Genomic DNA, 21,014 nt, shown 5'->3' on the forward strand with positions numbered 1-21,014 from the left:
CTTGGCAACCCTACATAAGTCACGGTCAAAATGACAGACATAGAAAAAGAGATGTTTGTGCGGACAGGCTTTGCAAACATCTATTCTGTGTTGTTTTCTTGCATTCAGTTGGAGAATCTACAGAAAAGGATCTTCCAGTTGGAAGAGCAGCTCCACAGTGAGATGCAACTGAAGGATGAAATGGAACAGAAGTGCAGGTATGGGATGGCTCATTTATTCAGCTAATTGCCTTGATCTTCGGATGGAAACACCCAACTGAAAACATGTCTTTTGTTTTTCTTTTCTTTGTTTTACCGTTGCCAGTCCAAAAGCGGTTTCATTTCTTCTGTTGGCCACAGAGTTTTACAATTTAAAAACTACATTTTAGGAGCGATAAAGTGAATATACAAAGGCAATGAAAAGTATAACATGGGGAGACTGAAGAGAAAACAAGATAATAATCAATGAAGTGTGCTAGAATGAGACATTATATAATCATTCAGTACATCTACAAAATCTGTCCGTAATAACCTTACATATTTGACCCACTTAATCCAGAACACACAGCCTTCTGAATATGGGAAGAAAAAGTAATCTTTTCCATATCATAGATGTCATTAACTATATCTATCTACTCCTTAATAGAGAGTGGGGACCTTGGGAAGCAACCAACGCCCTGCGAGAGCTTTTTTAGAAGCATAACAACATACCAAATAAATATTCATCAGGTCGCCTTGCCCACAAATGTACATGTCCTAAGAATAATGTGGAAAATTGCAAGGGCAGATCAATGTGAAGTATGTCTTGAAAAGAAATTAACAGAAGATAAACATGTTTTTTTAAATTCATGTTTTCCCCAGGACGTCGAACACCAAGCTTGACAAGATCATGAAAGAACTGGATGAAGAGGTGAACTATCTATTTAATGTCACTGGGATTACAAATAGAAATTTGCACTGACAGAACTTTGTTGCTAACAGCACATACTGGTGTACGGGTGGTTAGTACAGTCACACAACCCTGATGTTACAATCAAGCGCCTAAATCATTTGGTGATGGCGTCCCTATTTTTGGCATGTCATTATAGGCAATAATTCTCAAAAATATCCTCAGCCCTTTTGCTTAATAATTCATACTCCATCGTACACCGGTGTCACGTAGTGAAAATAGCAGAGATGGCTATTTTCGCTGTGCAACAACCACCGTACGATGAAGTATAGAACAGGCTTTATGTAGTTAAAAGCTTTGTGGAGTTAACATATTGGTTTGTTGTTTCATCCCTGCTACAGGCCAACACGAGGAAGAGTGTGGAGGCCAGCACATCTCTGCTGGAGAAGGACAAGATGATGCTGCAGCACAGATCCACCGAGTACCAAAGAAAAGCCGACCAGGAGGCGGAGAAGAGACGCAATTTGGAGAATGAGGGTAAAGCAGCTCTATCGATGTGTGATTCAAACACATGTGTGAACATAGTGAAGATGTGTCTTTGATGTTGTGTGACATGTGCTTTAATGTGCAGTCTTTGTCTTGTGTTAAGCCTTGTTGTGCCCATAGCAACTAAACCATTCCTCTCACTGTCATTTGATCTGGCCCAAGCATATGTCCCAAATGGATTATTTGGGGCGTGACAAGGTAGCCTGGCATGCCCTTTCATCTTGCTCACTGCCAGCTACACTTCTGGTCACACAGCAAACCATGCAAATGCCCTCATTGTCTTATAGGCGACGACTGCACTAAGAGGATTCACAAGTTCATGTTCATTCACAAGTCATTAAGTTGTTTTTAATCTAGGATTACATATTTGTACGAAGAGATGTTTGCTTGCAGTGCAGTAAACATTCAATGCCAGCGCCCAGGGTAATATTGTACTGATTTATTTTGTCTGAAGGAGGCTGTGAGTGAGTAACAAAGAGGTGCTTAAATGAGGCTAATATGTGTGATCCATGTCCTCTTTGAATATTTCCAGTGTCTACTTTGAAGGAGCAGCTTGAAGATTCGAGGAAGCTCAGCCAAAACTCCCAGGCCTCCAATGACAAGATCACCCAGCTTCAAAATCAGGTATGCACGATAAAATGATAAAAATGATAAAGATATATTCTTTGCCTTGGAATCATCTACATGAGTTCATAACATTGCAACAAATTAAAACAAACATGCCATTCCTCATGGGTGAATGAAAGCGTTTCAGCTAAAAGCTATAAAGTAATGTGTTTCAGCACGCTGATAATGGCTTTGTTCTGAAACGCATTCGTCCTTGTAGACCTTGTAAATAGAAGTATTGATCCGTGAATGGTGGTATTCTGTTTGTTTTGATACTCAACATGCACCCGATACAGTTCCAAGATTGGGAGCTGCACATGCTTCTACTTTTCACCGTATTGCAACACCTTGAGATATGATATTCATTTATTATGTGAAAATGTCTCACTTTTCAAATCAGTATTGATGTTGCATAATGTGTCAAGTTTGTGTTAAGTGGTAAAATTTTTAAATGGGAGGACTTGTATGAACCTTCCAGACCTCAAAATTGCCCAATTGCCACAAATGGAAAAAACATGGATATCATTCCAGTCATTTTTTAACAATCATCAGTAATGTTTTTCTTTTTGAATAATATGTAAAGAAAAAGAAAAACTGAGAAGGGAACAACTACATTGTCTAATGCTTCCGAGACCCAGCAAACACAAAAAAGTATTAGACTTTAACAGTTCAGGGCATCCTGATGGCTCAACCTGTTGGTGCACTAACCAATTAATGGTAACACCCTGGGTTTGAATGTGGCTCAGTCAGCCTCTCTCTCTACTCCAGTTCTTCCTAGTGATATCTAACATTCCCCCCTGCCTTTCTTTTGTGTCTTTGATGGACAGCTGGAGGAAGCCAACGACCTGTTACGGGCAGAGTCGGACACGGCGGCGCGGCTGAGGAAGAGTCACACGGAGAAGGACAAGGCCATGAGCCAGCTGGAGAGCCTGAACCGGGAGATGCAGGAGAAGATCCGTGCGGTGGAGGTGGATAAGGCCCAGCTGGACAAAGAGCTGCTGCTGATGCAGAGCACACTAGACTCTGAGAGGAGGAACTACAGTCAGGATTCTGAGGAGATCAGAGAGCTGCAAGGTACCAGAGGATGCTCACTTCAGTTTTTTTATTTCAAATGTGGTTTATTGTGCTAATTATTACCAAAGCATCAAGGAATGATATGACAGAGAGTAGAACACTCACATGCACACAAATATTGTAGCAAGACTGGGGCTTGCTCACTGACTGTGGCTTGGATAAATCACAGTTTGCATTGCCTGCATTTTTTGTTTGGTTAAAAAGACAGATGCAGGATGGCACACTAAATAGATCCAGAAAACAGGCTGGATTTAAAATGTAGAAAGAAAATGACCTCAGTGTGGTTCCGGATCTTCAATTAAAACTACTAATCTGCCTCTTTTGAGCCAGTGCAAGACAGCTGTGGAAATTTCCACCCCCAGTAATATCAACCGTCGGCATCCATGACTTTAACCCACTGATCTGAAACATGCTCAGGCACTGACAACGCCCAGAGCAGTTAAATCGGCCTCTGATTAATCTGTCAGCCAACACTCTGATTTTATAGGTTACAAGTCTTTGAAAAACCTCATAGGATGTACTGAAGTGGTAGGCGATGTGTTCTGAAATGTGGACAGATCTGTAGTGTTAATGAAATAGTCTCTGTAAAATGGAAGCTGTACGCTACGTAAAGTATGACAACTTTGACACGGAGCATGCAATAATAATAGAGGTGATGACAGGAAAGTCTGCCATACAAAAAGATGCTGCTTTAAAGGTGCAGTAAGTGGTCTTTTTTGTTAAAATAAATGAGTGTTAAATGGCTCTATATTCTGAGTGAGTAATAATTGCTATAGAGTGTTTATTCGGTAACAGGGGTCTCCCTGACTCTCTAGGTCTTTAGTAAGCACAAAATGCATTTCTAAGTTGGGATATCAAGTGATGAGTCAGAAATGAGCAGACAAACGTGAAACTGGAACACTATAACATTTAAGCTGATAAATGGGTACTCCTGATTGGATGAAATTGGCAACGCACTTGAAAATATATTTTCTGTTTATTAATGAGCTGGAGATACGGGGAGACCACCGTTATTAAATGGCTGTATAATTCTTTTAATAAATGCATTGATACCGATGTCAAAAAAGTCAGATAATGGCCGATATATCGGGCTCTAGAAATAGTAATTTCCCCCCGATATTTGCATCTTTACCCTTGAATACTGTAAATAGTTTGCCTTTTTGTCTTCCATTCTCAGCAAGGATGACAGGACTGCAAGAAGATAACAAAAACTTGAAGGTCAGCATTTCCAAAGTAGAGACGGAGCGCAAACAGGCCCAGGAAAGGAGCAACAACCTGGAGAAGGTATGGAACCACTGCAGTCCACATTTTACTTCCTGTGTCCAGAAAATGTAGATTAGGTCAAAGGGCAAGGACGGGGAACAGTTAAAAATAATTAAGCAATATCAGACGGGTGCTTTTGTACTGTGTACTCTATTAACATGGCTCTGATTCAGTCGTAGGCATAGGCTAAGTGCTGAAGATAATCACAGCTTTGTTGATATCCGGTACAACAGCATGACCTCGAGTGTGACGTTGCTTTTAACTCTTTAACTGCCAGAGTAATAGTGTAATAGTGGAACTCGTCGTTGGCAGGCTGAGCCATAGCAGAATTTGACTAATTCATTTGTCCATGGCAGTTAATGAGTTAAACAGTTCTACTACCAGGTTCTCCCTTAACGGCTCTTTGAAGATGTTTCACAACATTTGGCAACCTTTTCTGGACCACATTGACACCCTTACTATGGTGGAAGAACTCACAAATTAGTGTCTCTCTTGACGTCGAGACTACATTGGTTCCCCCTCAATGACTTCTTAATATGTTCCACTAAATTTTATAACCTTTCTGGACCTCATTGACATCCCTACTATGAAAAATAACTCATAAATTAGTGTTCTGTGCAGAGAAACAACCCCCCCCCCCTTCTCTCCCCCTCCTGTTCCCTGGTATGAATGAGTGTCTTGTCTGTTGTTTGTCCTGTTTGTTTATTTTATTATTATTTTGTATGTCTCACGTTTAAAATTTACATTCTATCTATCTATTTTACTGTTTGTTCTGTTGTGCTGTGTCTTGTTTAATTGTTGTTTTGTTTTGTCAAAAAAATCAGACCTTTGTTTTTATTTTATTGTCATGATGCCCTTGTTTAATTTCTGAAAAAAAATCAATAAAGAGATTTGTAAAAAAAACAAAAAAAAACAGTTCTACTACAGTTCTAACTGTTTATCAAGTAATGGGAGACGGCGATTATTTTTGTGTTTTATTTTGCTCTGCCAACAAATAATTTCAGCAGCAACATCATATAGCAGCCATGTTTATTTTCTCACCTGACTAAACGTGTGCTTGCCAATCACCCTGCTTTGACACTTGCCCCATCTCTCTGTCCCTCTTCTCACAGGAGAAGAACAACCTGGAGATAGACCTGAACTACAAGCTGAAAACCCTGCAGCAGCGTCTGGAGCAGGAGCAGACGGAGCACATGGTGACGCGAGCCCAGCTTACCGACAAATACGAGTCCATCGAGGAGGCCAAGTCTGCTGCCATGCATGGTATGCCAGCACCCCCCTCCCCATGTCAGAGCACAGACCCCCCCCCGCTCCTAATTTTTGTCTACTCCTCATTTCCCTGGCGCTCTCACTCTCTTTACCCCCACCCATCGTCTTCATCTTCCTCATTGTCTCGCTCTCTTTCCTCCCACCTGCACCTTTGGCAGTAGAACCACTTGAACAGACTCGCACCCAGGGGCCTTTTGGGTAGCAGGAATTCAGGGAGTGCACTGCACTCCACGTGGCATGTCAAGACTGTGCCTTGCCGCTTATTAAAAGCTGGACTATTGGTGTATTTTCTACGAGCATACAGTATATGAACCAGACAAGCTCTTATTATTGAATCCCAGTAGTTATGTGTGCAATCTTATTCAGCGTCTTATGAAAAATATGTAAAAGGTTGCTTGGTTTAATATACAGTATATGGAAATTAGTTTTCCTGTGTTCACCCCGTCACACTTCTCTTTTTGACCAGTGGTTCTCAAAGTGGGGTCCAGGGACCCTCAGGGTTCCTTGGGCGGGGGGGTGGGCGCGGTTCAAATGGACCTTGACAGGCCTGTAACTGTAACTCTGAGAGTGTAGAAATGTTTGTGCACTTTCAGAGTTATGGAGGTCATTGAAATAAAGAAAAATTGTTAACCACTGCCTTAGACTGACAACAATGTCTCACTCCAGCGTCTCACCCTTGTGCGACGTTGTTTGCTTACTCGCCGTACACTGTATTTCTGACTAGCAAGAAGCTACGGTGGTGTTGTGTGAATTGTCTAGCTCTCTGCTGCTCGCTCCTGACACAGTAGAGTTATGCCTAATTTATACTGCGTTGCACAACAGTGTTTATGGCCGACAAAGTTATTTTCGGCAAGCGACACCGTAGCGTGATAGAGTAGTGAGCTTGTTCGCTATTTTACACTGTTATACAACAAAGTATTAGATAGGGCTTAAAGGAGTAGTTCACCCAAAAAATGTCTTATTTTCTATCAATTACACACCCCATGAAGCCTTGAATTCATGCAGTTTTTTTTGTTTTCGTCAGCTTTTCCTTTTTCCTGTCTCCTTTTTTATTCGATTATTCGAAAAAGTAATGAATAAAATCATCCCTAATTAAATAATTGAGACGGTTGCAGCCCTGTAAAGTGAGCTAACCTACTGTCCCTGTCCCTCCCACCCAGCTGTTCAGCACAAGGTGTCTGAAGAGAACGGGGCGCGGATGCGGGCGGAGTGCCGCGTGGTGGAGGTGGAGAAGCAGTGCTCCATGCTGGAGTTTGACCTCAAGCAGTCGGTGCAGAAGATGGAGCAGCTGATGAAGCAGAAAGAGAGGCTCGAGGATGAGGTGAAGATGGCAACTTTTCAACCTGCCGTCCCTATTTTAGACATGTCGTAGGCAGAAATTCTACAAAATGTCGGCTGTGAATCCGAACAGTTTTCTGAAGAAACGTTTGTTGCTATGTCAGTGGTTCTCAGACTGTTTCATGTCAAGGAATCCCAAAATGATATGCATTTGGCTGCCGACCCCCATCTCAAAATAATTTGTAATAGGGACCCCCAGAAGCAAAGATGTTCCCTTTAAAAAATATATATATTCAAATATTTGCACAAATGTTCGAGATTTGAAAAATAATAGCAGATCTACAAGTTCATAGAGCGGCACTCTGTGCCGTGCTATGAACTTGTATATCTGCTATTTTTGAATAGCCAAAGTATAAAATAATGGTTAAAGTGGTTACACAGATGCGTTCCCGGTTTTAATTGGTTAAACATTTTCAAAACTAGCGGAAATAGCGGATCTAAAAGCTTGCAACAGGTTGTGAGCTTGTAGATTTGCTATATACGCTGTTTTTGAAAGTTAAGTGGTTAAATGTGCTTTACATATATATATTTTTGATATCAAGTGACTTGACTTGTCCTGTCATCACCTCACCGTTCCCTCTCTCCAGGTGAAGGCTCTGCGGGTGCAGCTGGAGCAGGAGTCCAGCAAGCGCTCCCAGTCCCAGAACGAGCTGAGGAGCCGCTCCCAGGACACGGAGCGCCTCAGGGGTTCGGAGAAGCAGCTCAAGCAGGAGATCAACTCGGCACTCGAGAGCAAGCGTGCGCTGGAGTTCCAGCTGGCCCAGCTGACCAAGTGAGAATCCACCCTCTCGCCACAGGGCCGCCTCCCGTTAGGGCTGGGCGATGTTGACTAAATCAAATATCACCACGTTCTTTTGACCAAATACGATATTGTTACTATGATATGAATGTTCTTTCAAAAGTTTAGCTACTTCTGAAATGTTTGTCAATTTCTGAAAATAAGGCATAAGTGAATATAACCAGTAAAATATCACAATATTGCGATCGAAAAGCGCAGACGCGCGCAAGTGGAGCTTACTATGAAACCGTGCTCGGCTTGTGTGTGAATCTCTCTGTGTGCAGCCGCGCTCTCATTGGCTCGCGCCCCCATGTGACTCACGTGGGTGCACTGCCTGTAAGCAGCCGCCAGAGTGCGCCAGAGTGCAGGAATTCAGACAATGCTCTGATTAAAATGCACAACAGCCTGCCACACACACACACACACACACACACACACACACACACACAATGTAAATGTTCTCTCCCCATCACGGTGAAATAACACGGATTACAAGTCCGTAAATACACAATATTTTCGAGCTGCGTTCGCTTCCCGCGTTCGCGCGTCTTACTTGTATCAATATATTGCCCAGACTTGCCTCCCGTAGAGTTGTGCCTTCTGCCCCCCATTTCATCTCTGTTGTTTCTACCCTGGGGGGCGAATGGAGATAGTCCTTGGCCCTTTTTGTTTTGTGCACCTGTTATCCATGAATCAGTTGTTTATTTTCATGTCATGACACATGATTGGTCCATCCCATGCTGAGGTTACACGACACATTATAAACATAGACATTAGCTGGAAGTTAGTTACACTCCTCAGGAACGGAAACCCTGAATTACACAGGTGAGCAGAGGAAAGCACACAGGTCTTTATTGGGGTAGGAACATGTCACTTGGAATGTATTCATCTTGTACAATCTGCCCTAATGACTGATCATTTTCAGTTTGGTAACATTTACACAATTCACTATTGTCATCTTGTGAAAAATGAACAGAATAGTACCTTGATTTACAGTTCCCCATTCTGTCGTCAGTGTCTCGGGAGGGATTCCCTTTTAAAGACTCAAAGCATTTATTTTATATTCTTGAACACATGAAACAATCTGCCACCTGCCCCGTACTGCTGTTACCAGCCTCCAGACGGAATTGCCTGTTTTGTCAACTGCTGCGCCCGGTCTCTAAGGCTCTTTGGAAGTCGCGGCGTAAATGGCCCTACAATTGCCTGTTATTCTCAAATAAGAGCTATTATTCCAGCTTAGAGGGTGACTGTGGCAAAGCTGCTCGCCGGCAATGTTTACACCACAGGATTAGGGCTTACCCAGAGTCCCAACTCCCTCCACCCCTTTGCTAATCCCCTGGCTGTGTCTGCTGGGAGTGGTTGCAGTTGTAGTTCCATGTTAAGCACAGGTCCTGGGTCAGCTATGAGGTCTATTTGCCTCGTGTTTACTGGAACATGTTTTAGGACCGTGTTTTGAATTTACCGCTGTTGTTGAATGAGTTACAGCAGTGGTTCTCGAAGTGGGGTCACGATGCGTGACATCGTGAGCTTGTACTGTTTGATGCTTCAAAGTCAGCCATACCACCCATGACCAACTTTTTTTTTTAAATGCTACGCCAAAAAAAGAAGTCCTGAATTTAAAAAAAAGAAAACATTTTATAATTTTATCAACACAAATCTTGCACAAATATTTTATATCTTTTAATAATGTATTTCTATGTATTTGGCCCGCAGCCAAATGCATATACATTTCGCGGGCCTTGACATGAAAAGGTTTGAGAACCACTGAGTATAAGTATAAGTATAGAATAAATGAAAGATTCTGTAGCAATAATGTGTGTGTGGGTTACCTGTGGTTTGTGTTTTCACCAGGCAATACAGGGGCAACGAGGGACAGATGAGGGAACTTCAGGACCAGCTTGAGGCCGAACAGTATTTCTCTGTAAGTTAAACGGCACCTACTACCTTACTAGTACCCCCTCTGTCCAGTATGAAGGCCCAACTAAACTGTCTCTCTCTTCGCCCTTAGACACTTTACAAAACTCAGGTCAAGGAGCTGAAAGAGGAGATTGAAGAGAAGAACCGTCAGGTACAGGATGCTCAGAAGAAGGTGCAGGAACTGCACAGTGAAAGGTAAGACAAGAGTTCAAACTACTGAACTAACTACTCACTCAGATATTTTTACTGATTTATTGAGATATTGTTAGGTGATTACTGAAAGAAAGAAAATCCTTCTTTAAATGTGTTAAGTCTTCACAGCAGCATCCAAAATCCACCAGCTCATTCTTAAGTTATTAATAATTTTATAATAGCATTTTAGGTCCCAAAATGATGTCCGGTTACCAGGCAAACCATAATACATAAACAAAATATCTCAAAGTATACAGACCTAACCAAAATTAGGTAAAATCGACCACTGGTAAGAATAACCCACCCCTTTCCACAGGGTAAGCGACGATGATGCATGTTTACCTGCCAAATGTCACAATTTTGTTGTGTGTGTTCAAAAGGGACTCCCTGTCCGCCCAGCTGGACCTTACAGTGACCAAGGCGGAGTCGGAGCAGTTGGCCAGGGCCCTGCAGGAGGAGCAATACTTTGAGCTCAGCCAGGAGAACAAGAAGGCCATCACGAGACACAAGCAGGAGAATGGGGACAAGGAAGCTACCATTTCTCGGGTGAACACACTCACAATCTCCCCCCTCTCCCACATGTGTTTATATATAATATTCAACACCTATTTGATGTGACATATTTTTGTCTGTGCTGCAAGTGGTGGGACGTGTAAAACAACAATTAATTCATCCGCAGCTGGAGGAATCCAATAAAACCCTGACCAAAGATGTGGAGAACCTCGCCAAGGAGAAGACCGAGATTGATGAGAAGCTTCGTACACAGGACGAAGGTGCGGCCATGTTTGTCTGTCATCCCTCACTCTCCCCATATCAACAAATGGTTAACTCTAGTGTCCCTATTCTGGGGTAAACATTAAGCAAAAAATGCTGATCTACAACCTCACGACGCGGGCCGTTGCGAGCTTGTAGGTCATTTTTTTTGTCAAAGAGATTTGGTATGGAGGTGAAAAAAGTATAGACCTCTGGGGGACTGTAGTCAATGAAGTATATATACTGTAGGGCAGGGGTCTTCAACCTTTTCAGGCCAAGGACCCCTTAACTGAGAGAGAGATGAAGCAGGGACCCCCACTATATATTACATAAAATTGTGTTGCAGATTAAAGCTTTTCATAGATGTTGGATTCATGTTAATGTGTATTTTCAGACATTTAACGACTTAAACCGTCAATACTTATTAGTAAACTTTCACTCTGTACTTGGTCTGCTCTTTTTTTCCCCTCTTAGCCGGAAATAGCCGATCTATGTGAGCTTGTAGATCGGCTATTTTCGGCTAAAGTTGTCCTTAGAATAGGGATGCTAGGGTTCAAGTGGTTCATGTAAAAAACAATGATCCTATCACACAGAGATTTGGCGGACCCCCTGTAGCAACTCTGAGGACCCCCTAGGGGTCCCGGACCCCCTGTTGAAGACCCCTGCTGTAGGGTATAAGTGGCTATTATGTCGTACTGAGCTGAGATTGTCTCCCTTACAGAGTATGTAGCTCAGAAGGAGGAGATCGCAAACACAATCAAGGCCAGCTACGAGAAGGTCCTCCAGACAGAGCGCACGTTGAAGACTCAGGTATAGATCCTTGTCCTGTGTTATATAAAACATTGTTAAAACTCCAGCTGAGAATCGTGGCTGATGGGCCCACTTGTATCTCCTTCAACCTATCAGGCAGTGAACAAGCTGGCAGAGATCATGAACCGCAAGGACATGAAGCTGGACCAGAAGAAGAAGGGCAGCACCGCCGACCTACGGAAGAAGGAGAAGGAGAACCGCAAGCTGCAGGCCGACCTGAACCTGGAGAAGGACAAGTTCAACCACATGGCCATCAAGTACCAGAAGGAGCTGAGTGAGATGCAAGCGGTGAGTGACACAAACTCTAGTTCATTACTTTAAGCAAATTCAACAGCCATGTTTGAGCTCTGAAAACTGAAAAATAGCTGTGCAACAGTTAATCAAACTAATCGATTTAATTGATTATAAAAAGATATTTTAATAAAATAATCAATTTGGGTGTTTTTCTTATAGCAGATCTACAAGCTCACAACGCATCACATTGGTATTTTTGCACCACACCGCTGTACGATGAAGTGTAAAATAGGGATTAGGTGCCTATTATTTTGTCAATTAGTTTATATAAAAAAAAAAAGTGTCACGATTACTCGATCAATTGTAAAATGTACAGTGTGAACAGGTTGATGTATTCATCTTCAAATAATCGATTAGAAACACCTGAGTGCAAAGTAAACCGCTGATAGCAATTGATACAGTTGTCTTCTTTCCGGCAAAGACATTTGCTATAGTCTGAATTTGTACACCCCAAACATTTATTTAGTAAACACATGGAGGTGTCCTCCATTCCACAAATAAACCAGAAATGTATACAATTTCACAAATAAACCATACATTTTAGGTTATAGATGAAGAAAAGAAATAGAAACCCCTTCATTTAACCTTTCATAATAACATTTTCCAATCTTAAGTTAAGGAGATTCCATATTTGTACCCACCACTGGTTCACAAAAAAAAAGAAACAATCCGAGTGGACCCTGAAGCCCAGTTTCATTATTTAGACACCCACTTGAGTCAGATCTTTTCCCTCTGTGCTTCTCCGCCCACAGCAACTGTCCGAGGAGTCCACGTATCGCAACGAGCTGCAGATGCAGCTGGACAGCAAGGAGAGTGACATCGAGCAGCTCCGAGAGAAGCTGAACGACCTGCAGCTTCGCATGGACAACTCCAGCGTTACCAGCCTGCAGCCAGACGAGACGGACAGCAACATCGCAGGTAGGGACTCTGCTGGGGTTGACTGGGGGGCTGCCGCCCGCATCCTGCAGGGAAGCCGTTTTAACATGCTAATATAGTCTTAACCCGTTTAGATCTGGAACACCTATCAATATTTTCAATCTGAGAACGCCTCTGTCATTTTAGTTGTTGTATATTTTCAGAAAATGTAGGTCAGGATTTTAGAAGGTTGGTTTTAGAATCGGCATCAGGTGTAACTATTTTTTAGTGTGTTTTAGATGCCTTTTGTGGATACGTTGTAATTTAGCGTGGGCAGGTTAAATGTCTCCATAACTATTTTGAATTAATAAGCAAATATTGTTCTCTCAGTAGAATACAACACACTGGTGACTGTAGGCACCAGGGTGATGGTGTACTAATTAACTGTGTGATTAACTGTACCGTATATCAGTCACACTTCAATCACAGCATCCCCTTGGCTTTCCTCTTATAAATTGTGGTATTAAGAAAATCATCAAATAATTTGTACATCTTTTAAATGCCCCAAATATTGTTTACAGGATGTTAAACTTGTTATGTCTGAGAGTTAACTTTAGGGTGCGTTCGTAAATCTTGCTCTCGCTCTAGACAGTGACGAGAAGGAATACTGTATGTAAATAACATATAACGTTAATTTGACAATATATGCAAAATGCACTTTTTAGCCAGCTAACAAGCTGATATAGATGACACTTCGTTGTTCGTTCACTAAACAATCCACAACCATCGCATTTTACTTTAATTTCCTTGTCTTCAACCATGATGCTCTGACAAACTGTCTCCTTAGCTAGGGCATGTGTGTGCTGTGTGCGCTCTGAATTTCCAAAAAGGAACAGAATTTCAGAATGACAAGAAAGCACTCCAAGTGCGCTCCGGCGCCCTCTAGTTGAATTTATGAACGCACCCTTGGTTTCATCACAGCTCTCCCTCCATTCTACTCTTACATTGGTTTCAAGTGGTTGGTGAAGTGGGGACATGGTTCATGCTAGGTTCCAAGTATATCTTTGTGTGTATAAGAATAAAAATGGATAGCTACCCACCCTAAACTACACCACACAGGAAACTGTGCAAAGAGCAAGGAGCAACAGAGCAGTCTTTATCTTATCTTTCTATTATAAGAAACGCAGTAATGTTTTGCTGTGGGTTACATTATGTCGACAGAAGCACATAGAAGCACTATGTACAAAGCACATAGGGATTTTATTTTTATTGGCATTAACAGTTGCTAAAATCATCGACTGCAGTCACATGCTCTGCTGTTTTCTCATTTATTTTGTGTGGAGTACTTTAGGTTCTATATTGTGGATCATGTGTTGACTAGTGCTAGGCACCTTGAGTGTATTTTAACCATGTTAGCAGGTCACCAGACCTCTATCAAATGGTGTTTTTTTAAGATTTTTTTTTATAAATAAATAATTTATGCGTTGACAAGCTTTGGAGTACCAGGTGTGGGTTGGCCACATAGGACAACACAATGGGAGCCATAAAGTCTTGACAATCACAGGAAAGTATGTGGAATTCAATTTGGTTTACTTTTGTGTGATTGCCAACTATTCGTGGCACTATTGGAATTGTCCTTGTGTAACTCCAAACAAGTTAAAACAAACTAATTTAATTACTTGCGAACACTCTTGTCCCAGGGTCTGTCATTGATTACTGGTGTCTGTTGTTAAATCCTTCTCTCATCTCTTTATTTTCCCTCATGTCCAGTTGGTTCTCCTTGTATTTGTAACTTCTATTCTTTCCCCTCTGTGAGTAACTTTGGAGTGTAGGACTGCCTTTGTGCCTGGCCTGCACTGCTGCTGCTGTTGTGTGCTCGTGTCTTGTGCATTCTTGTATTATTTTCCATTCTCTTTGTCAGGGGTGACAAAAGCCCTGTCCCTTGTGAGGAAATTCAACAACAACACGTTTGAAAGAAGCTTGTCTGAGTGGGGAGAGAAATTATCTTTCGTAAATTGTTTGAACGCAGCCGACGAGGCTCTTAGACTAGAACACACCAGTTCACTCTCAGCACCTTTCAAAACGTGTCTGGAAACTGAACACACCCTTTTTTAATTTCCAGTCCTGTGTGCTTCAAATACTTAAAACACCTATTCTTTTGTTGGCAGTGGCATGTTCACCTCAGAAGTAGAAGTAGTGCTCTGTGGAAACAAGAAACTCCTTCACAAAGTCATGTTGGCACTCAAGCCCCTCTTAGTCCACTATTCCCCTGTAGCTTTCGTTGTGCCAAAGGCATGCTCTGCACTTTCAGTTGGTATCACTTTAACATAATTACCAGATAGCCTATAGTACACGTCACTGAGGATATCAGTTCTGTTTTCAGAAGGAAGTTAGTGACCAAGCTTGTGGTGAACTGACAAGAAATTTATGCAAATTTATTTAGAATAAATCCTTTTCACACAAAAAAATAAAGAGAACATCCTGCAACCGCTCTAACATGCTAAAGAACAATTACTTACCCCATGTTTGTATAATATGTTCTCATGCATTGGGAGTGTGAAGTAACAGCATGGAATATCTTACATTAATTCTTGTCACTTACCCCAGTTCAGTTATATTAAAGTGAAGCCCTTGCAGAACTCTGCGAAGAGTTCACCTGTTGTTTTGAAAGTTTGCAACCTTTATCACTTTACATTTTTGTTATATCGCAGTTGAGTTTGAATTTAAATCACTGCATGGCGTTTTTCCCCCCCACAGTGTCCATGCAGAATGCTTGTATATATTTACCTTCTCTTTACTTGTCTGGGCCATTTTATAGAATCAAGACTGGAGGGCTGGCTGTCCATTCCTAATCGTACTAATATCAAGCGATACGGATGGAAGAAGCAGGTATGTGAAGTGGATTTAATGTTTTCCTCCATTAACCTTCACATTAACTGCTTTATTGAAATATGCTGCCAGCCCCTTGAGGCCAACACCAATTGTCCTCTTGTCTTTTTTATGCCTGTAGTATGTGGTGGTTAGCAGCAAGAAAATTCTGTTCTACAACGATGAACAAGATAAAGAACAGTCCAACCCATCTATGGTACTAGATATTGAGTAAGTATCCTTTTATTATTCTCCTCTGTTCTTTTGAAACCATATTTCCTTGTAGAGGACATTGTTGTAACACTAAAGGATAACCATCAAGTTTGCCCTATTATGTGCTAACTTACTACTTGTTTGTCAGACTGTTGAGAAGGATTGCATTTTTCAGTTTGTCAGCATTAGTCGTGTTACTGATACCTTATTGCTTATGGTTTGTGGTGCATTACAGCAAACTGTTCCATGTGAGAGCAGTTACACAGGGAGACGTGTACCGGGCTGAGACGGAGGAGATTCCAAGGATATTCCAGGTACTGTAGTTTAGTTTGCCCTTTCCTGTTCTGGACTTCTCACACATTTAATAAACATCTTTCATGCTAAAATAACAAAGTCTCAGTAGGTCATGAAACCACCCGCCATGTCGCACTACATAGACCCAAATAGATTGTTGTTAAATTAGCGTTGTTATGCATTGGCATACTGTATGTGCCAGTTGGACAGTGTGTGTCTGTGTTGTGACTATTGTATCTTATTATGGTAACACATTGGTACTGTATTTGAACCTCATAGGAGGTGGGCTGCTGATACGACAAAGTAATTCATTCATTCAATCATTTTTCCCCCCCATAACAATGTGCATTTACAGTATCACATCATAGCTGATAAAAAAAACTAAAGCATATTATTGCATAATATTTTATGTTTCGTAAGTCTTACTCTCTGTCTCTCTCTGTCATGTTCAGATTCTTTATGCCAATGAGGGAGAGTGCAGGAAGGAAGTGGACATGGAGACAGTTCCTCAGGGGGACAAGACTAACTGCCTTCCCCACAAGGGCCATGAATTCATCCCCACACTGTATCATTTCCCTTCCAACTGCGACGCCTGCGCCAAGCCACTGTGGCACGTGTTCAAGCCTCCACCCGCCCTGGAGTGTCGCCGCTGCCATGTCAAGTGCCACAAGGACCACCTTGACAAAAAGGAGGACGTTATCGCCCCTTGCAAAGGTAACATACTGGAGCAGACGTGGCTTTGGGGGCAGCCGTGGTCTAGGAATGGCAAGCTTACGATTGAATCTAAAGGGTTTTTAATTGAACATTATTCGCAATTCACAACTATCAAAAATACCTGTTTTTAACTTCAACAATAATTGCAGTACTAGAAACAACCCATTCATAACCGAAACAAAAACCTGTAAGATTCTGTTGACAAGCTAAACCATTAATTATGAATTGGGGTTTTACTGCAGAGCCTTTTTGTTGTGTACTTTATTGAGCATAGTGGTGTTTTTTAGCAGTGCCAGCCGCTGTACATTTGACTGTGTGTGTTTGTCTGTCCGTAGGTGTGTATGAGCACAGCATAAACAGCTACAGCTGTAAATAGAGTAGCATTAAATAGAGTAGTACGACCTGAATACCAGAACACACTCATCAAACAGAGTAGGCACCGCTTACTCACACTGGGTGTGATTTTTTTTTTCCTGTGTTGACCTTGAAACACATGGTGACTGAGGTCATGTGTCTAAGAGTTGTGTCTTTAACTCCGCAGTAAACTACGATGTGACCTCTGCCCGAGAAATGCTCATGTTGGCCCTGACCCAAGATGAGCAGAAGAAATGGATCGGCCACCTGGGCAAGAAGATACCCAAGACGCCTCCCTCCACCTTCTCCAGGGCCTCGCCTCGTACCATGTCCACTCGCTCTGGAGGAAACCAGTCCTTCCGCAAGAACCCCAAAAGCATCACAGGAAAGCCAAGGTAACCTCACATTCTGTCTCTCTAGATCCATGTTTTTTTAACCAGTAATTTTTCTTTGTTTGTTCTAGTTGCAACAAATGTTCATATGAAGACAGTAGCATGGCATGCACTTGAGTCACTCAGATGGTTTTTTTGCAAGTTAGTGAGGGTGTGCTCCAGTCAGAAGACCTATTTTTGTCCCTTCTGGTGGACTGCGATGTGGTCAAGTCAGTCATATGACCTGCTGTTTATCTCCTGTGTTATAGCAGAGCGCAGTCCAGCCTCCAAGCAGCAGATACAACATCCAGCACTTGTTGACAACAGCACCTCCAGACCATATTGAAAACAAAACAAAAAACAGTCTAGGTTTTTAGATTTTGTCCTTAAGATTTGGACCTTGCGTATTTATTAACCGTGTTCATGGGTGTTTCTAACAGCAGCCACTGTTCTTGGCTGGGTTGTTGCTTGGCTCCTGGGTTGTTCTTTCCAATTGACACTTGGGATACTTTGTCTTATTGGCGCTTAAGTATTGTTGGGTTCAACGACTAACACATAGCCACTCTTCAACCCTGCTGTCAGCGTTTAGCCCACATGAATGTTTGCATTTCCTCTATCAAATATGATGAGTGTTAATGGAGTTGCAGTGGCTCTGCCTGTCGTTCATTAACTTAGCCTGGGTACTAACCGAGTTAGAAATGTCTTGGCGTGCTTTTACTGGACACCTGTCTCTGTTCTTTTTTTTCCAGCTAACCACCTGACCCATTGGATTCTTTTTTGGACTCTGTAATCTCCCCCCTCCCCTATTAATTATGAAAAGTCAATTAAAAAAAAGACCAGCGCTGGAAAATTGGGACACTTGTCAGACCTGAGGCATCAGGGACATTGAGGCCTGTTCACCCCCACTTTCCCGTCCTTCCTCCAAACCCGAGAGAGAGACACACACACACACACACACACACACACACACACACACACACACACACACACACACACACACACACACACACACACACACACTCTCTCTTACAGCTCTTCTAGACTCCAGAAGATGTCTCACTTCTCTGTAACCAAACTATGGACCTGAACAAGAAGGAGGAACTCGCACCATGGGTTACTTATTCCACATAATCCAACAGTCATGATGGGAAAGGGATGGTTGAAGGGGGTTTTGCTGGGACTCTTGCATGTATGTACATGGTCAACACTGAGGTACTGTAGTGCAGGTATTGGCTTAATCTGCGGTGAGTGGGTGGGTGCATCCTGGGGGAGGATGAAAGCGTATTTTGTATTTTCCTTCCCCGTCTGTAAAAGCAGATACTAATGCAAGCATACTTCTGTTTCCAGTAAAAAATGACTTTGATGCCTTCATCCGACGGACTTCAGTGGCCTTCTGCCTCTATTCTTGTTACTCTGCAAGTCAGTTATCAGGGTTGGGACAGAGTATTGGGAAATGAGTATTAGATATTTTGAGTATTGAGTAAGGAGCATGCAAGAAGATCATCATTTAAATCTATGCATTATTTTTATTATAATAATTATTTTTATTGCTCCAAGCCATAAGAAAATTCCGTTGTAATGGCATATAGGAGACCTAAAACTTCATTGATTTTTTTTGTTTTTATGTGTTCATTGGGTACATTGTTTCTGTAATAAGTTGTTTTCTTGTAATGTTTTTTTTGTAATGTATTGCCTTACATTGATTCATAGATAAATGGTTCAAAAGGAAAAACATTAAGTTAACAAATGTAAAACTGCACTGTTTGAATTGTAAATTATTTGTAGAAGACTAAACAGGTGTAGCATTTGGCCCACCTAGTGCCTTAACGTTTGGATAATGATTTTTACCGCCATATCTGTTTGCGTTTATCTCCAAAACAAGACAAATCTTAACTCTTCCATCTTATTTTTTAAAGAAATCCTTTTTGGTTTTATCAGAATTTTCCTCTCTGGTTTGAGTGTATATATATATATATGTGTGTATGTGTATATGTATATATATATATATATATATATATATATATATATATATATATATATTGCCTCTTTATGGATATGGATGCATTGCGATAGTGTGTGAAAACAAAGAGTCCATTATCAACATGATACATTTCAGGATGGTGTACCTGTAGGCTAATGCCTGTCAGTGGCTGCCCTTTTCTAAGTTTAAAAGTTATGATGTGGTAATGTCCCGTTAATGCAAACCCCCCGCAGTGTACATAATTAGAGAGACAAAATGCTCATGGAAATACCTCCACAAGAATCAAAATGGTTTTATACATGTTTTGTTCAGTTGAAAAAGCACTGGAACTATGATCTACTCTTATTTTTGTCTTGGAGGAATTGCATGTTTAATTGCATTGGAGGCCGCACTGATGGATATGTGTCAATAAACATATCTTTATCTATCATTCTCTGTATTTAAGTTCTCCATTTTTGCTGTAGTTAACTTCACATGTTTTTAAGAAAATGTTCGTTTTATATTACTATTTAAATGTGGCGTGGAGGGTTGGGGTTTGGTCGATAGAAATCAATGTTATTTATAATTATATAATTTTATAGTCATCAAGTGAACTATGTCCCAACAGCGACTTGTACCTGCATGGCAGGGTAAGTATTTTGGGGGTTGTTGGCTTGCTAGCTAGTATAGTTCAGAGCTCGATGAATAGTTGTTACAAACATAAATTCTGATTTAATTTGACTGTACTAGCTACACATAGTGGCAAGTGGGTTCAGAATTTCAGCAGCCAAGTGTATTTGCAGTACCGTAATTACCCGTTTGAGCTTAAAGGGGTATTTCACTTTAAAACTCAATGTGAGAATGTCTGTCATTTTAACATCTACTCAGGCTTTTGTGTGCACCCCAGACAGTTTTTAAGTAGCTTGAGTCGATATTTAGAGATTTGAAATGCAATGTGCCGATATTCATTTGATCAGACGCCCCCCTCCTATATGAGCCCAGCCCCAGATTCAACTTCAAGTTATCCATGTTGGACTAATTGAAAACGCATGCTTGTGGTGACCGATGGTGTCCTAATGCATGAAGCACCCTTCTTTCAATTACTCTTCCCCCCCCCCCCTGTTTTAAACACCTACCTAATTGATGTATTGCATAATCTGCTGCTGAGCCAATTAAATGAAGCTATGGGGAAATTAACCGGAACAGGAAACTGGTATGCCACCTTCTGGAAACATGGGACTACATAACGGAGCCTATTATGGTTCATCTTGGTAGGGATAGGGTTTTGGTTAAGGTTGGGTTAGAGTTAGGTTTGAGGGAACATAGGTTGAGGCCATATGGGCTACTACAGTAGGTAGGCTTCCGCCAGATGTATCTGTAGATAAAGGGTTCCTACAGTACAAGTAACGTGAAAGGCTTCTGGGAAATACAGAACACAAGCAGTTTTGTCTGGACAAGTCATTCAAATTGTAGCCATTTATGGAAACAGGAAGAGTGGTCACCTGAGAACCTCAATAGGAAATTGGCTATTTGTTTCTAATGTGAAAACGTAAAGAATAAAATTATGCTTTTGAAAAGCATTATTTTAAATAATGCAAAGTATACATGATTTGAACATGCACGGTACATCATCAGACCTACATTTACCCTTCAACTCTTTGTTTATGCCATAATGACT

At 41.5% G+C, this 21,014-nt stretch overlaps 1 protein-coding gene across 3 annotated transcripts in view; it reads left to right on the top strand.

The window, feature by feature from the left end:
* rock1 (Rho-associated, coiled-coil containing protein kinase 1) overlaps positions 1-19,789 on the top strand; it is a 43,387-nt gene extending 23,598 nt beyond the window's left edge. The window contains exons 12-33 of one of the 3 annotated variants that reach the window (XM_080439416.1): positions 109-197; positions 840-888; positions 1,269-1,404; positions 1,946-2,037; positions 2,847-3,093; positions 4,271-4,377; positions 5,469-5,619; positions 6,786-6,946; positions 7,551-7,735; positions 9,593-9,662; positions 9,750-9,853; positions 10,231-10,396; positions 10,530-10,623; positions 11,325-11,413; positions 11,510-11,701; positions 12,460-12,625; positions 15,381-15,451; positions 15,573-15,661; positions 15,879-15,957; positions 16,390-16,651; positions 17,193-17,400; positions 17,649-19,789. In XM_080439416.1, coding sequence (XP_080295542.1) covers positions 109-197; positions 840-888; positions 1,269-1,404; positions 1,946-2,037; positions 2,847-3,093; positions 4,271-4,377; positions 5,469-5,619; positions 6,786-6,946; positions 7,551-7,735; positions 9,593-9,662; positions 9,750-9,853; positions 10,231-10,396; positions 10,530-10,623; positions 11,325-11,413; positions 11,510-11,701; positions 12,460-12,625; positions 15,381-15,451; positions 15,573-15,661; positions 15,879-15,957; positions 16,390-16,651; positions 17,193-17,400; positions 17,649-17,697 — 2,856 coding nt within the window. In that variant the 3' untranslated portion in view covers positions 17,698-19,789. Of the gene's footprint in view, positions 1-108; positions 198-839; positions 889-1,268; positions 1,405-1,945; positions 2,038-2,846; positions 3,094-4,270; positions 4,378-5,468; positions 5,620-6,785; positions 6,947-7,550; positions 7,736-9,592; positions 9,663-9,749; positions 9,854-10,230; positions 10,397-10,529; positions 10,624-11,324; positions 11,414-11,509; positions 11,702-12,459; positions 12,626-15,380; positions 15,452-15,572; positions 15,662-15,878; positions 15,958-16,389; positions 16,652-17,192; positions 17,401-17,645 lie in introns of all 3 variants that reach the window. The other 2 variants (XM_080439415.1, XM_080439417.1) reach the window with 2 other exon arrangements.
* Positions 19,790-21,014: the final 1,225 nt, after the last annotated feature.

The sequence above is a fragment of the Gymnoscopelus braueri genome (assembly GCF_963280865.1).
Source record: "Gymnoscopelus braueri genome assembly, chromosome: 10".
Lineage (NCBI taxonomy): Eukaryota > Metazoa > Chordata > Actinopteri > Myctophiformes > Myctophidae > Gymnoscopelus > Gymnoscopelus braueri.